The 17,429-nt window shown below is 40.2% G+C and overlaps 1 protein-coding gene across 2 annotated transcripts in view; it reads left to right on the forward strand.

The window, feature by feature from the left end:
- Nucleotides 1-17,429, forward strand: part of zgc:154054 (Alpha-1,3-mannosyl-glycoprotein 4-beta-N-acetylglucosaminyltransferase B-like) — a 454,830-nt gene that overhangs the window by 12,924 nt on the left and 424,477 nt on the right. The window contains exons 6-13 of one of the 2 annotated variants that reach the window (XM_063875670.1): nt 221-334; nt 8,699-8,774; nt 10,610-10,724; nt 10,818-10,948; nt 12,189-12,296; nt 13,055-13,248; nt 15,621-15,699; nt 17,009-17,084. In XM_063875670.1, the coding sequence (XP_063731740.1) occupies nt 221-334; nt 8,699-8,774; nt 10,610-10,724; nt 10,818-10,948; nt 12,189-12,296; nt 13,055-13,248; nt 15,621-15,699; nt 17,009-17,084 (893 nt within the window). Of the gene's footprint in view, nt 1-220; nt 335-8,698; nt 8,775-10,609; nt 10,725-10,817; nt 10,949-12,188; nt 12,297-13,054; nt 13,249-15,620; nt 15,700-16,085; nt 16,240-17,008; nt 17,085-17,429 lie in introns of those variants that run through there. The other variant, XM_063875671.1, reaches the window with a different exon arrangement.

Consider the following 17,429-nt stretch of genomic DNA (forward strand, 5'->3'; position numbering starts at 1 on the left):
CCAAAGCCTCATAGGAGCTGAATAACCTATTTCACTACATAGAGCATGAGAGCTTGTCTAATTAAAAAAAAACAGGAGTGCTGATTTCACACATCATTTCCTGTCTGAAATGCACCCTCAAATGTTCACCTGTTGTTCATTGTCACATATCTATCCTCATTAAAGTATTTGTTGTGTATCTTTTTACTACAGATAATCAACCTGCTGTGTTGTTTTGTAGTTTTCCCCAACAGGTGAAGTCCGGGCTGCTGGAGGTTGTCTCTCCTCCTAAGCATTACTACCCCAACTTTACCCACCTCAAAGAGAGCTTAGGGGACTCCAAGGACAGAGTCAAGTATGTTCACCATTTGTGTTCTAATTCATACTGTTAACTTTGATATTTCTAACTGTATTCCCCTTCATGGCACACTTGTCTTTGTTGTGTCTCTGTTACGATAGGATTAATTATATCTTACCTTGTTTCTCTGGAGAAGAGAGCGTATAAAAATGTCAGAAAATAAGCACTATAAGGTCATTAGAGTTCTATTATCAGGGGTATCCAAACTACAGCCAGGGGGACAACGGCAGCCCTTGCGCACTTCCTTTTTTTGACATTTATTAGAACAAGTTCCTTGACAGTGAGTCTCACACAACATGGTACAGAAATAATATAATACAGTTATATATAAAAATATGTATATAATATAATCAAAAAGTACAAATTACAATAGCAGTTGTCAATGAAAAATAATAGTTTTATTGTACAAACAACATATTATTTTTATTGTATGAATTTGGTTCTCCACCACACCAATCCAGTATTGCTCAAAATGGGTCTGTGGTCCTTTAATGTCGTATTTGAAAAATATCTGAGCATTTCAGTGGGACAATACCATATTGGGCCTGAAGGTGGGAGAAAGCTCTGAGAGTCGTTCCATCAAATAATTGATTTATTGTGATCAGGCCTTTCCCCCCCACCTTGTAAAGCCACCATCCATTCGAATTGGTAGGAAGTCACAAATAGAGACAATTTTAGTTGCACTGGATAGAGTTAAAGGTAAATTCAACAACTTCCTTATTCTCACCCAAACCTTAAGAGTGTATTTTAACCATTCATTTTTAACTCTCAATTTTCGCCATTCTTTTTCCTCCATAAACGGGAGGTCAGAAATAAACACATTAATTACAGAGTTTTGTTCTATTTGTAGCCTATTGGGTTTGATTGTTTCCACATCAAACCTAATCCACGAGACCAATATCCGAAGTTGTGCTGCCCAGTAGTAGCTTCCAAGATGTGGCAGAGCTAAACCAACCTTCATTGAAAGTGCTTGACGGACTTTCAGTCTCATGGGGTCAGATCAGTCTCATAATACACAGACGCACACAGAAGCATTCAACACTTGTATTTCAGGATCCACACAAATGTGTTCCGTTACATTGACATGTAAATAAAATCCAAACACAGAAAAAAGATTTACATGTGCATTTTTGATCCACACATATTTGTTTTCCGTGTCAGACCGCTGAACCTGCATACACAAACCGCTCTCTGTGCATGGATCGGTGCATTCATGTGTGGGTTTTTTTTTAACTCCCCTGACGGTCACCCAATTCGTACTTGTAATGTTTTCTAATGTTTTGCAATGTTTTCACATGAGCGCTCCTCCACAGGGTATGATTTCTTGTGTTCATGACGTTACGCTTCATATACGCATTTTGCGCTGTCCGGAGCTGACAAGTCAACTTCAACGTTGCGTCTTGCACAAGTGTAAGTGATGTGTCTCTGCGTGAATGACTCAATATGTTTTAGGTATAAATTCTTGTGACGTTAGTGATGTGTTACTGTTACTGTTCAAAAATACACATGTAAAAACTTTTTCTGTATTTGGATTTTATTTACATGTATATGAAACGGAACACATTTGTGTGTGCATTGAAACACATTTGTGTGGATCCTGAAATACAAGTGTGAATGCTTCTGTGTGCAGTTGTGTATTATGAGACTGATCTGACCCCATGCAGTCTCACCCTGGGCCTTTTATTCTGCCATATGAATTTAGAAATAAGCCTGTCCAGGAATTTAAATGTAGATACTGGGACAGTAATGGGAAGAGAGCAGGATAAAAATAACAGCCTTGGCAGTGCATTCATCCTGATGGTCCCCACCCTACCGACTAAGGATAGGGGGAGTATCTCCCATCTTTCAAAGTCCTTTTTTATAAGTTTATCATAATTAGCTGTGTATAATTGTGACGTGTTAGGGGTCAGAATGACCTCTAAGTACCTAAAGCCCTTTTTTGACCATCTAAATTTCGTCTCACTATCTAATTGTTTAGGCCACTCTCGTGTGATCTCCCCGTAGCTTCTTAGACATTGAGTACAGGAATAGAAGATATTGGGTTTTTTTATATACAAAAGAACGTTGTCCGCAAACAGCGATATTTTGTGCACTGTGCCTCCCCCATCCATTATCCCCTCAATGTGATCATTTTGCCGAATTAATTCAGCCAGGGGTTCAATACACAATGCAAACAAAATAGGCAAAGCTGGACTTCACTGCCGAACACCTTTCTTAATTTCAAAGAAATCAGAGCAGTATCCATTCAACCTGACTCTAGATATTGGGTCCTTATTTATAGTAGTAATGAACCTTATAAAAGTTGAACTGAATCCCATTTGTTCCATAGTGAAATTTAGATATGTCCAAACCACCCTATCAAACGCCTTCTCTGAATCCAGACTGATAAGCATTGAAGAATGGCAGGAATCTCTAGCTATAGACTTTAGATTTAAGGCCCTTCTAATATTATTATGAATATGAGTATGAGTATGAATCCAGTTTGGTCAGGGTTAATTAATTTCCTTAAATATTTTTGCATTCTGTTGGCTAATATTGAACTAAGAATCTTCACATCATTCCCAAGCAAACTAATAGGTCTATATGAGCCACACTCACATGGCTCCTTCCCTTCTTTGTGAATTACTGTTATTATTGCCTCAGACCAGCTCTTAGGTGGGTCGTTTTCATTTAAGGCATAAAGACCTGACAAAGTTTTGGTGCAAGCTCCTCCATGAAGGTCTTGTAAAATTTGCTGGGAAAACCATCGTCCCAGGTGACTTACTGTTTTTCACAGATTTGGTGGTTTCTCTTATTTCACTTTCTAGAATGGGATCTGTTAGTTGTGTCTTCTTCCTCCCTTAATTTGGACAACTTGATATTTTGGAAGATTCCTTTCAACTTTGACCTATTTTGGGCTTCATCCGAAGCATCATAGAGGTCCTGATAAAATGTTTTAAAAGCTCCTGCTACTTCTTCCGGGTGAGACACCTCAGATAGGGATATAGGGTATCTTATCTTAGATACTATATGATTGGACTGCTCTTTTCTCAGCTGAAAAGCAAGTAATCTGCTTGCTCGGTTTCCCTTCTCATAGTATCTTTGACTCGTGTATCGGACTCCGACTTAACTCATCTAGCTCATCTCTAAAGCTCTTCAGTTGTTTCAGTTTGTTAGCATCTATGGTCATTTTATGCTCATGTCCTAGTCTTTTTATATCACTTTCTAATTGTTTTTCCCTTTCAAGTCTTTGCTTATCTTTGACCGCTATTTCAATACATGTACCTCTCAGTACAGGCTTCGCTCCATCCCAAAGCATGGAAGGGGATACCGATCCTTTGTCATTTATTGTAAAATAATCTGCTATTGTCCCTTTTAGTTGTTGTTTAATAACTGGGTCTGTTTACATGGAGACATGTATCCTCCAGTATTTAAAATGTCTCTCAAAACCCACATTTAAAGTCATCCTTACTGGGTTATGGTCTGATAATGTAATAGGTTCAATAACACACTCTTCAACTTTGTAGAGGCTCTGCTTGATATACAAATCATATGAATCCTTGAATATGACCCCATGTACGTTAGAGAAAGGGTGAAGTCCTTTGTTTTTGAGCTCTTAGCTCTCCAGCTGTCAACTAGCACCAACTCATCCAACATATATTTTACTGCTCTAGCTTTTTTATTTGGACGTCTATGTTTCACGGGCAATTTGTCTAATTCTAAATTTAGCACACAATTAAAATCTCCTCCTAGAATTATTATACCTTCAGCTTCCTTAGCCAGTATGGCGGATACGTCTTTAAAAAAGTTAGGATCATCTTCGTTTGGGGCATATATCATCACAATCGTCAAACTAACACCGCCAATTGTCCTTATTATTACTATATACAGCACCTGCCTTGACTGTCCTTTATTTCCTACTGTACTGCAAAACTGACTGCTCTACTACTACTACGCTACTCCTATTTTTCTGCTTAATGGGCAAGAGGCATAAAACACCTGTTCAACCCATTCTCTTCATAATTTCCTGTGTTGAGCATCACTGCAACAAGGCTAGTGAGCATTTGCATTTTTTTAACTGATCTTTTTCATTTTTATGGGGTGGTTAATCCCTTTAACATTGTAACTAAAAATCGCTATATCAGACATAAGGTAATATTACTCAGTAGCATTATATCCATCTTCGCCCTTTGAGATCTTTTGATCTCTCCCAAAAAAAGAAAATAAAAAACCTCTGTGTGGAGTGAATAACCCCTCTTTCCTATGTGCATCACATCCGTGTGCGGACTTTACAAACATGTCAAGGATAAAAGAACTCTTAAACAAAGTTAGATGAACCGATTTAACATTTTTAACTTCCAAAAGCCCAGCTGGTTGCAGATTTGTATCCAGCCCCTGTTGTGTTGTAGGCAGAGAGTTGTGCCATCCAAACCACAAACCATAGAGATAGACATATCCCCTGGCATGGTTGTAGACCTGTTTTAGGTCTTATCATATTAGAAAAACTAAAATAGAGAGCCGAGTATTACGCTCTCCCAAACTCTTATTTACTCACTAATAAAATCATAGCCATTATTCAGTCTGATTGGCTGCTTAAAATCTCTCACAAGCGAATAGGAATGATCTTGACCTTATGAAAAACTATACTAAGATACAGTGATGGGCAAGTTACTTCCAAAATGTAATACAGTACATATTACTTATTACTGTCTTTTTAAAGTAATAAGTTACATTACATTATTACTGTCTCTGAACTGTAATGCGTTACGCTACTTTGGCATTACTTTGAATTACTTTCACCAAAATAACCTCTAAAGTTTGGCTTTAAATGCTGAAATGTAGTTTATTGCAGCTCATTAATTAAAGCTATCTATGGCAGTATGCTGAAATTAAACTCATGCTCCGTTTCAGTGTGCTGAATAATATGTGATACCGGTAACATTACGTCTCTGTGTGTTATTAATAACATGTTAGTGGAGCCTCTGCACGGCCCTGTAACCTGCTGCATATGAACGAGTCTATATTCAACTTTACCTCACCTTGTCATTGGTGTGTTAACGGGGATTTGGCTGACAAGCTTTCTGTGGCGATTCCACAGAGGACAGAGGTTGCAGATCTTCAACACTCTGCCACGAGTCTCTGAATTTCTCTGGGTTCAAGCAGCAGACCCAGAGAAAGTTACCTTCTGTTGCTTTGGCCGGCGCGCACTCCTGTGTTTCTCTGTTCTTTTCTCTGAGCCTGCAGCTCTCCATTGTGAATCTGTTTCTGCAGCCCTCTTAACCAATAGTACAGGCTTAGTGAGTTACTATTCTACCTGCACAATTATTTCTCTGGTGTTGGAATGTCTTGCAATGTTTGTGAATTCTTAGAAACAAAACACAGCCCCCGGCCGTGGCGCTACTGGCTGGGGCACCTGCACCGTATGCCGGCGACCCGGGTTCGATTCCCGACCCGTGGTCCTTTCCGGATCCCACCCCGACTCTCTCTTCCACTTTCCTGACACTGTCCTATCCGATTAAAGGCAAAAAGCCCCCAAGAAATATATTTTTTTAAAGAAACAAAACACCACATCATTTCGGGTTAAAATGTGTTGTAACTGCGTTACTGAGAAATGTAACAGGTACCCACATTTCAGAAGTAATGCGTTATATTACTGCGTTACAGCAAAAAGTAATACATCACTGTAACTCTGTTACTTTTGTAACGCGTTACACCCAACACTGCTAAGATATTAAACCTTATTACCTGAGCACATTTACTGTAATTTCAGTCCTGCTTTAAAGTCCCTAAATCCGCGTCCGACAGAGAGGGGTCTCCTCCTCCTCTGGGTCTCCTGCCACGCGTCCTTGGAGAGCTCCCACTCCATCTTCTCCCTCTCGCTCACCTGCACAGAGACACCTAGTCCACTGAGTGTTGGTAAGGCCTCTATCAGCGTTGGGAATGTCTTAACTCCAGCGAGAGATCACATAAGCCAGGTGTAGTAGCCTATAGTACAATACAGTAAGCAAATCAACAATTCAGAAGTTGAACTCCATGCCACCATGCCACAGCGGGCCAGGACTGCATTTCCCGAAAGTTTCATTGAGCAACTACTGTCGTAACTGTGGAGAGAGAGCGTTCAAAATGATAGTCTCTCTATCATGTAACGATGGTAGTTGTTCAACGACTCTTTCGGGAAAAGCAACCCTGAATACAAGACACCGTATAGGCCTACCTTATTATTACTGGTTCAGCCGCACTAGCAGAGACTGATGAGGTAGTGGCAGCTCCCGGTTCTCCGGTAGGCCTAGCACCTGGCAGAACAACTCCTCCATCGTCTTCAAGCTCAATGGGAATGGGAACGGCTAGCAAAAAGTCCACTCAGGCTCAACGACGAAAGAGCCGTAAAGTTGAGCAGTGTTTGCTAAGATTAGGTCATTCAGCTACACTCACTAACATTACTTAACTAACTCACAAAAAAAGAAATGTAAGTAATATACAACTATAAAGGTCTGACTCAAAGGCAAAGAACGAAATGGCACCTGCCTCTTCAGAACAGAAACTTGGACTGACAAAATTCCTCTGCCTATCACGGGCAAAGTGAATTAACAAATTACTATTGGTTCGTTCAAAATTCAAATAAAAATGCATCAAACAAATAACTCTGATTGGTCTAACTGTACAGAATTCTGCGTCAACGGTGGATGGTAATATGTGACGTATGTCCTTCTATTATTTTTCATTGGCTATGGGGCCAAAACCGTTGTGCCCCCCCGCTTATCATTGAAATCGCGTTGAGCATGCACACTGTGTTTTTGACTGCTAACCTGGTTAAACAGGGGCTGAGGGGCCAGACCCATGCCCGTTGAGGAAGACTGCTAGGAGAAGCGCGACCATTACTCATCACGTACAGGAAGCGATTTGGAATGTACCGGACAGTTACAGCGCTACCATTGTCATATCATGTAATACACACGCAATAACGTTAGTTACGAAATAAAATACATATATATTACTTGTTGTTATTGGAAATCGATTTATTGATCATGTCGTGAACTGCGCCACAGTGGCCACTAGTGGTGGGGCTCGGCCCCACCGGCCCCTAATGCAGAGACGCCCCTGCAATGTGTATGTTCATCTCGGTAGCTGTAGCGTGGTCTTAATTAGTTGTTTAACAACACCTGCAACGTCATTACCTTCACTTTCGTCTGGGACTTAATCAATTCTGAAATTATTGCGGCGAACACGGTTTTGTAAGTCGTCACATGGGTTGGTGAGTGCCGTCTCACGTTTATCAGGTGCCGAAGCACCCTATCGTGGCGCCGGCTAATGTCCTCCGTGGGGGACATTCTAAAACGCTTAACGTGAAAAGCCTTAACGTAGCTTAATGTTCCAAAACGGCAATCAATGATCACCAAATTTCTCTTGGACATGTCTTGTCTTTCACCTGTCAAAAAATCAAAACCGAAATCCTATTATTATGGACGTTATAAATATTAAGCGTTTTCCTCTCCATTGAAGCCTATCATAAGGAAAAAGCTTAACGTAACTTAATGTTCGAAAACAGCAATCAATGATCACCAAATTTCTCTCAGACATGTTTTGCCATGAACACTTAATGTAAGATAATATCCATAATCCTTGGATTTCTGATTTGATTTTTTTTGACAGGCGTAAGAGTTCATGGCAAAACATGTCTGAGAGAAATTTGGTGATCATTGATCGCTGTTTTGGGACATTATGTTAAGCCTTTTCCTCTAGGATATAATATGCTTCAATCAGAGGAAAACACTTAATGTAAGATAACGTCCATAATAATAGGATTTCGGTTTTGATTTTTTGACAGGTGAAAGTGTTAATGACAAGACATATCAGAGAAATGTGGTGATCATTGATCGCTGATTTGGAACATTAAGTTACGTTAAGCTTTTTCACGTTAAGCTTTCCCCCTCCGTGGCTCCGACTCTGTTTTCCACTTCTTCGGTTCTTTGCTCCAAGTCCCCCATTTGCTGTGTCAGGTCCTTCAATGATTCCTCTAGCCTGGACACTGACAGTGTAGCCATTGTTTCGAAAAACGATTCTTGGTTTTCTTCTCTTAATTCCCTGAGCTTGTGGAGAATCTCAGCCATGCTCCTCGTGTCGTCGTTTCCCCCTGTCTCGGGTATAGGAGATGGCGGCCCTTTTTTTTACCTTTGCTTTTCTCCTGCGATTCTTGGACTTTTCCCGTGTTTGTTGCAGCTCTAGCTGTGCTCATAGTTATTTCTTCGACTTAGATCATTCTATTTTAATCAAAAACTGTTATTAAAACTTTACAAAACACCAGTCATTTCTGAAATTCTGAAAAGTGGAAGACAGATCCATGTTTGTGTGTTCATTTGTACAACTTTCATGTTTTTGTAATAGATGGCGAACAAAGCAGAATCTGGACTTCAGCTTCCTCATGCTCTACGCTCACAACAAAGGAAGCTATTATGTTCAGGTAGGGATTAAAGAGTCAGATGGTTATATAGGTGCATCACATTATATATGTAAATACAGCTTGAATAGTGTTGAGATACAGCCCAAAAGCATTTTGTCAAATGTTTCTCAATGCACAAAGGCACAAATAAACAATGACTGTAGACAACCATATGTATTCAAATGAACCAAACAAAGATCCTGGTAGTGTTAGTCTGAAACAAATATCTGCCTGTGTTCTATATAAAATATCATAATATACTTTCTCAATGGGGTCATAAATCCATCACAAATATAGTTTGGTTGCACACTCAAACATTTCCTGTTTCAGGAAAATATATAAGAAATCCAAAATGTTAATTAAAAACACATTTGGATGTTGTTACAACTATTTACAACCTATTGCGCACACGTTTACAAACTGCTAGTCGTGTGTGTTCTTCCCTTCTATTTTAGCCAATCAGATGAGTGGCCACTACTGCAGTAGGATTTTAATACCCTATTCCTAATGGAAGGGAAACTCCCAGAAACGAGTCAGACAGTTGTTTACGTAAAAATTAGTTTCACATATTTCTGTCTAGTGCACACCAGTTAAGAGCTGAATCTATCAAACATGGGCATAGAAGTTTGTAAAGGTCCCCAAAAGAATGGAGATAAATGTGATGGAAACTTCTGAAGCAATGGAGATGAAACTCAGAGAGACACGGTAGAGCTGGAACTTTTATGGCAAACACTGAAGGTTCATTATGAAGTTAATGGCCGGAGAATTGACAAGACATTTGCTGCAGCCACGAGATGACAGAGCGGTTGCCCGACCAATTCTGAAGATCTCTACTACAATACGAGGTTCTATCTAGTTCAGAGTGTATAATCAACATTCCTCATCAGCGAGACTAAACAAATATGGACCCGGATTCTAATTATAGCTGTCGTCCATGGATGAGAATTTACGTCAGGGAACCTACGTTCCAGATAGGAAGGGCTTCTAGACGTCCCTGAACAGTAGACTATATCATGTCAGCTTGTGCTCGGTCATAGACTGGCATCAACAAAGCGCCCAAGCTCCCCCTCCTTAAGGGAGGTTACAACACCCCAAGGCCAAAGAACTATGCCATGGGAACGCAGACAGAGGAAGGACAAAATGATGAGCTGTCTCAAAGTTTAAGCACCTAAGCCAAAAATTCCCCAACAATGAATGCAACAGCAACTGGATTGAAGATCACATGCACGATGAGTTATGGCGAGCTGTATGAGTATTTATTCCATATCCTTGATATCAGACGACAGTTGCCTACACTAGTTGGCTCTTTGACAGCACGTGTTATATATTTAGTCACACTACTTTGAAGCTCTTTGTTAGTAGTTGAATAAAACAATCTATTAGTCATTATTTTTTAGCAACTAGTGGCACTTTAGTCTGACTAGTTCCTACATAAGCCTTACTAGTGCAAGGAGCTGCATTAGCTTTTTGATGAACAAGAGGTCCTCTGACCGTACTAGTGACACTGAAAGTCTTACAAGTTAACTAGTGTGCTGCAAAAGCTCTGACATGTTAACTAGTTACAAAAAAGAAGCAGAAAATGAGCAGAACTAGTTAACTAGTGGCATACATAGTTCACTAGAAAGGTCAAAAGAGGCGTCAACTTGTTAACATGTCATATAAAAATATATTTGTCCGTATTTTCCAAATGTTTATACAATAATTACAATGTTTGTGTGCATTGAAGCGGATAATAGAAACATTTATGTTTAAATCACAAAATACATTTATGAATCTTTCCAAGTACATCCATCTTCATAAATGTCCCCCTCCCAGAGAGTGGTCTGACTGAAGTGTGTGTCTTCTGTGTGTCGCAGTTAGAGGATGATATTGTTGCGAAGGCCGGCTACTTCAACGCCATGAAGACATTCGCCACCCAGAATGATTCCAAGCAATGGCTCTTCCTGGAGTTCTCCCGGCTCGGATTTATAGGTGTGTGTGTCTCTCTCTGTGTCTTAGCATTAAAGTGGGAAGTCGATCCACATAATGAGCCTTGTTTTGTGTGTGTGGGTGGGTGTCCTTCAGGCAAGATGTTCCGAACCTGGGACCTCCCGATGATTACGGAGTTCTTCCTGATGTTCCACAAAGACAAACCCGTCGACTGGCTGTTGGATCACATCCTGTGGGTGAAAGCCTGCCACCCAGAGAAAGACGCAGTGAGTCAATTGTGCTAACGCGCCTCATGATACAGCACACAGAATCTTTTCGCTTTACCTTTCCTCTATACATGAGGTGTCATCCATGTTTGTAATCTTGCCAATGATTGTAGTGCCTTCTGCAAACTTTCCAACAGTTTATCTGATGTCAAGGGCTGCAGTCATGTGTGTACAGCGTGATGACAGCTATAATGAACACACAGGTTTCTGAAACAGGTGTAGAGTATTATCTGGGGACGGTTAAATGCTGATATACATAGTGACATCACTATGTAACACACACACATGCTTCTATTGGCCAGCGCTCAAACAAATTGTAAGTGATAGGCTTAGGTGCAGGACATGTCTATGCAGAGCCAGTCAGCTAACCAATCAGAGCAGACGGGCTCTGGTTTCAGACAGAGGGTGAAAAGAGGTGCTGCAGCACAGGCAGTATGAGAAACATAAAGAGCTTTTTGAACATTAAAGCATAGAGACATGTCAGAGTAGAGACACTACAACCTGATATGATCCTGGACATTTGCATAAAAGGGAAGTAATGTTGGCACAGAAACAATACTCAATACTGTTTATGAAACACAGTAATGTACAACACGAGTTGATTAATAGTACATATACACATGCATTAGAACTAAAACCACCACACTCAGGACCGTTTCATTCCACAGGCAATAACACTGCTAAACCTGAGCTCTGTAAAGTGCCTCCATAACCCAAAACATTCATCTGGTTGCATCTCACAATTTTTTGTATTTGCTATCTTAATAGTTATGAGCAGATCAAATCATATTTAATTGTACTTCACTGTGCAATATTTTATCTTAAATCTAACATCCTGTTATTGTATATGTAATTATGTTTACATGTACATAGAATTCTGCATATTCTTGGTCACTTTCAACATTCCCTGCATATTTAGCTTATTGTTACTTATTTTTCTGATATGTATATACTTCATCTGCACTACTTATACACTGGTCTAGCAACATACCTGCACTATTTAAACTACCGGTGCTCTGTTTAATCTCTTTTAGTTTTATTTTATTATCTTTGTTTTATTATTGTCTTATGTCCTTTTATAATATGCTGCATTTTTGGAGGAGCTTGGACCTAAGATTGTCATTGCCATAACTACACTGTAGCTACTGTGCATTTGATAATAAAAACCCTTGAACCTTGAACCTAAGAAGTTGAGGTTGTTGATAATGAGTTGATGACGATGGTGTGTTGTCTCATTCAGAACCACTGCATACAGCAGAAGGCATTGCATAAGAAGAGATACAAGCCCTCCCTCTTTCAGCATGTGGGCCTCCACTCCTCTCTGCCTGGGAAGATCCAGTATCTGAAGGTGAGTGCCAGGCTGAAACTGTGACAGCATCTTTCCTCTAATGATAATGAGGAATTTGTAGTGTTGTCTGGTATTTAAATAAATGCTGCAGTTAACAAAATAAAAGCATCTCTTATATTATAAGTACACTTTCACTTGTGCTCACTGGCTTGAAACACTTGAAGTATTGCGGTCCCAAACTCATCACTTCTCACATGCATATAGTAAAGAAGCTCAATATACCGTAGTGCCGGAAAAAATGAAGAGACCACTCCACATGTTTCTTAAATCTTTATCTCTACATGTATGGCAGCCATTCCAGTGTCGTTGAATTCCAGTAGTTTATAGAATACAATTAAAAAATAATAATAATTTAATTCAAAGCCATACCTATAAGTAATAAAACCAGAGAAACTGTTTGCTGCAGTTGTCTCTTAATTATTTCCAGAGCTGTATATCATAACACTTCTTATTGATTATTTACGCGTCTTGCGTGCGTTACTTTTGAATAAGTGGAATAATGTGCAGGTCCCTTTTAGAGTGATTCATGTACTGCTCACACAGTCTGGGTCCCTTTCGCAAAAATTAGCAGCTGTCTCATTAGGCATTATGTAACCCACTATAAATCAGAGCCCTGATGTGTGAGAGCAGCATTCAGAGTGTGGGTAAAACAGGTGTGGACATGTTTGAACTAAGAGGGAGTCACCCTCTTTCAGTGTAAGCCACTTCCAGGTGTTTCTGTGATTAATCATTATCGATCATTTGTGTGTGTCTTTCAGGATACAGAGTTTGGAAAGCAGGCTCTGTATCAGGTCCACAGTAACCCAGCCGCAGAGGTCAGCAGCAGCCTGACACACTACCAGCAGCACAGTCTGCAGCGGGCTTACACAGGGAAGGACTTCTTCTGGGCATTAACACCCGTCAAGAACGACTACATCCTCTTCATGTTCACCAAGCCCATCAACATTACCAGGTCAGTTTAAAAGTTAACAACACACCTTTATGATGGCAATAAAACCATGTAATATCATTAAGCCAAACCTAATACACCTACCTAAACAGAGGCCGCCTATGAAACCAAACCTTTAACCTCAGAAGTCTTTTGGATATTTTGTATAAAGAGACTCTCTGAGATGCTGCTGTAAAGCTCAGGGGTTATAGAGCTAGCAGCCCATTTCCTGTTATTGCCATGGACACGGGATAGACCTCCAAGCCCACAGAAGTTTCCGTCATCCCGTCCATCTGCTCCTTTCAGCACTATACAGTATATCAAATAAAGGCCAAAAATACATGGACTTTGTCATACCATTGCTTGATGAAGATGCCCTGTTTGAACAGATTGAGTGGCATTACTTAGTTGAAGTGTTCCTCTCCCTTTAGCCTGCATAGAGTAATAAGACATGAATGCCCACTATTTTATTTAATCCTGGCTCTGGCTATCAAACCTCTCACCCAAATTTGGAAACTACGCCCACAGTTAAACCAGAAAAGGAAACTCTAACAGCATTTCATTGTACACAGATAACATCCTTCTATATAGCACAGCCAACCCAGTGTCCTAATAAAAAGTCCACATGAATAACTTCATGTTTACCCTGCTGACACTTGCCAGACTCACTCTACTGTCTTTACAAGGCTTTATGATTCATAAACTTTAAAATACAACATGTGAGTAATCTATTGGCACCAATTATATCATGCCAGTTTGTGGGTTACATACTACTCCGAAGAAGTAAAACTGGAATAGCCATACTGCATGCACTCAAGATATCTGAATGAAAATGTGTGCTATCGATGCCCACATCTGTTTTAAATGTTTCCGCATTCTCTGGTCCTTCTCTGGCCCTTCTCTGGCCCTTCTCTGGCCCTTCTCTGGCCCTTCTCTGGCCCTTCTCTGGTCCTTCTCTGGTCCTTCTCTGGCCCTTCTCTGGCCCTTCTCTGGCCCTTCTCTGGCCCTTGTCTGGCATCACCAGTTTGTCTGGTTTTACTATGTACAGGTACTGTATAACTTTATTTTTGTGTATTGTATTCTATAAACTACTGACAACATTTCTCTGTGTTGGAATCCAACAGACACTAGAATGGCTGCCATGTAGAGATAAAGATTTAAGAAACATTTGGAGAGGTCTCTTAATTTTTTCTGGAGCTGTATTTCACCAAAAATGTCAACCTCCTGATGCTCTTAGAGAAGGAGTCATTGAGGTTTTAGGCTGGACCACAAGGCAAAAATGACTGGTGCTCCACATTACTGATGGCATGTTGGGCCAGTGTACCAAACAAGGACCCACTTTTAGTTTTTTCAAATAATATGAACTCTATTCAGCCTTTTGAAGTACCTACTATTGCTTCAAAACACACCCACTTTACACACACACAGTCAGTGTTCTCAGTGTTGTGTGGTTCAGTGCCATGTGAAAACAGGATTTGGTGATGTGTTACTTTGTTGACATGGGTTCTCACCATTGCGCCACCCTTCCCTGAGTCTGTCATGAGAGAATAGGAAAGTAAAGCTGCCCCGATACGTCATTCACACATCTGTGGTCTGTGAACATTTGGTTATTAGATTCCAGAACATGTGGCAGAAACAAGAAACGTGTCCTAGGTGGGAGTTATTTTTCTCATATATGCCGAGTCTGGTTAGTCTAATAAACAAACTGTCAAAGAGCCCACAGCGCTGGGTAGTGGCACAAACACACAGATATCCAACCTAAGCATAGGAATGGGAAAGTGATGTCATCAATGGTAATCTGTCCATCTTTAGTGGATTACTCGCAACCTATTCACTTAACCTGTAGCCTTCAACTAAAGAAGTGTCTCACTTTAAACCTTTTAAACATGGTCTGTAGGCACTGTTATCTGGTGAGGCGGAAACAGCCACTCCTTCGACAAACAAACAAAACTAATAAATTGACAATGAGATTAAATTTGATACTTTTAAACTAACACTAGCAAACATTTGTGTTGGTGGCAGCCATCGCTGAATGCATTCTGTAAGCAGTGAGAATGACTGAAATACAGAAACACAAAGCATTACAGCAGCAGGGTCACATAACCAGTTTCAATAACCAGTCACTTTTCAGACATGTAAACTTTTTTAAAAATCTCCAGTGTGGGGGGGTCACTGCTGATGTGTTTAATGTCGTAGAACAAAACATGATCCGTCTCTTAAATGTGTGTCAACCACAGAGCTTATTTCCAAGTATCTTCCAAAATCCTTCGGAGAAATCCCACTGACGAGGGAACCAGAAGTGGTAAAATGCTAACTCACTTCTGGGTTCTAGGACTCGTTCCTGCACCACTCTATTACCCCTGCTTATTACAACCGCTCTGTCCTCTTTATTGTAGGTATCTGTTTCGCAGCGGAAATATGGAGGCCAGTGGAGATCAATTCAACAACACCACAGTGGAAGTGCTGCCTAGCAATGTGAGTAACCTGTGTGCGTGTGTGTGTGTGTGTGTGTGTGTGTGTGTGTGTGTGTGTGTGTGTGTGTGTGTGTGTGTGTGTGTGTGTGTGTGTGTGTGTGTGTGTGTGTGTGTGTGTGTAATTTGGTTCCATTAGTGCAGTAGATGAGGTCTTGGTTGTCATCTCGGGTGTTGATGCCTTGCGGAAAAAGTGGCAAGACCTCAGGAAACTCCCACCACAACAAGCTATCTGCTGTCACTCCACTGTGTGTGTGTGTGTGTGTGTGTGTGTGTGTGTGTGTGTGTGTGTGTGTGTGTGTGTGTGTGTGTGTGTGTGTGTGTGTGTGTGTGTGTGTGTGTGTGTGTGTGTCAGAGTGACTGTTAATGGACACTTCTGCCACACTACAGGGGAAAAGTGGTCACGGCGTGACTGACCTTTGAGTAAAGTTACAAAGACATGGAATCACAAGTGGAAGATAAGAGGAAACCCGGTCACACAAGATGAGCTCAGGTGCAAGGGTTCACATTGCAGGGAAACACCAACGGAACCACTGCTGACATGATCGACAAGTACAAAGTGGATCAAATGTCTGAAGTGGTAATTCAAGTAAAAAAACAGCTTTTTTTTTTCATCTACAGAATGAACATTTTTATTAACTGAATAGTCAGCATGAAAGCGAAAGAGTTGTGTTTTGTAATACATGAGTACATAGTTTTCGCATAATGTCACAGCTCTACACCAACGCCCACATCCACTGCTGAAGTCTGCATGCCGTTGTGTCCCTGGGCAAGACACTTCACCCCAAATTGCTCCTGTGGGGACTGTCTACATGATTGAATGTATGTTAGTCGCTTTGGACAAAAGCGTCTAACAAAGGACAAGTAATGAGCAGCCATGATATTCCTGGTGTTTCCCCGGTTGGCAAATAGCAAGTTTGTTTACCCAAGATGTAAAAAGTGTCTGGTAAACATATATCCTAAAATTAGATACAAAATAATTGTAAAAAAGTAGCGGTATAAAGACAGCTTTCGGCAGGCTCAAAGGCAGGCTTGGGGAGTATCTGATTACATATAACAGGATTACTTTATTAGGATATAAAAAAGTTAGATTCGCTTCATCAGTTTTTTGTTCTTTATCAACCAGGAGGATTTACATTTATTATTATTATTATTATTATTATTATTATCATTATTATATAAAAGTCAGACGGCAGCTAGATAAATCGAGCAGGAACAAGGAAACCCTAATAAAAATAATCCAAAATATACTTTACACACTCAAAATAATCAATTAATGATAAATAAAGATTTGTTGTGTTTTCTTCCTTCAGGCGTCAGCACAGGACAAACTGGTGGCTGCTTCTCCTTCTTCCTACAAAGAATCTGATAATGGTTTCATCATAATTGGTAAATATTTCTAATTCAGTACAATGACACATTATAATACAAATAATTAAATCATCACACATGCATGTCTGTCACCAACACGTATAAAGAGTCATTAGGTTAGCATCGCAAGCCATCGCTCCACTAAAAACAAAAATAGTAGGCTACAAACATTTATCTGCTTACACATCTTGTTCAGAAAGATAATTTTTCATATATTATCACCTTTATAATCGCTCAATCGAAAGTCAAAGCATGTTATAAAGGAACTACAGCACGGCCACTTCCTGTCAACACTGCTAAGCTAACGGCGCTAATGTTTGGCAAGATGACGTCTAGAAGTCTCATTTACCCTCTTGTTTAGCA

This window comes from Eleginops maclovinus, chromosome 23 (assembly GCF_036324505.1).
Source record: "Eleginops maclovinus isolate JMC-PN-2008 ecotype Puerto Natales chromosome 23, JC_Emac_rtc_rv5, whole genome shotgun sequence".
NCBI classification, from domain to species: Eukaryota; Metazoa; Chordata; class Actinopteri; order Perciformes; family Eleginopidae; genus Eleginops; species Eleginops maclovinus.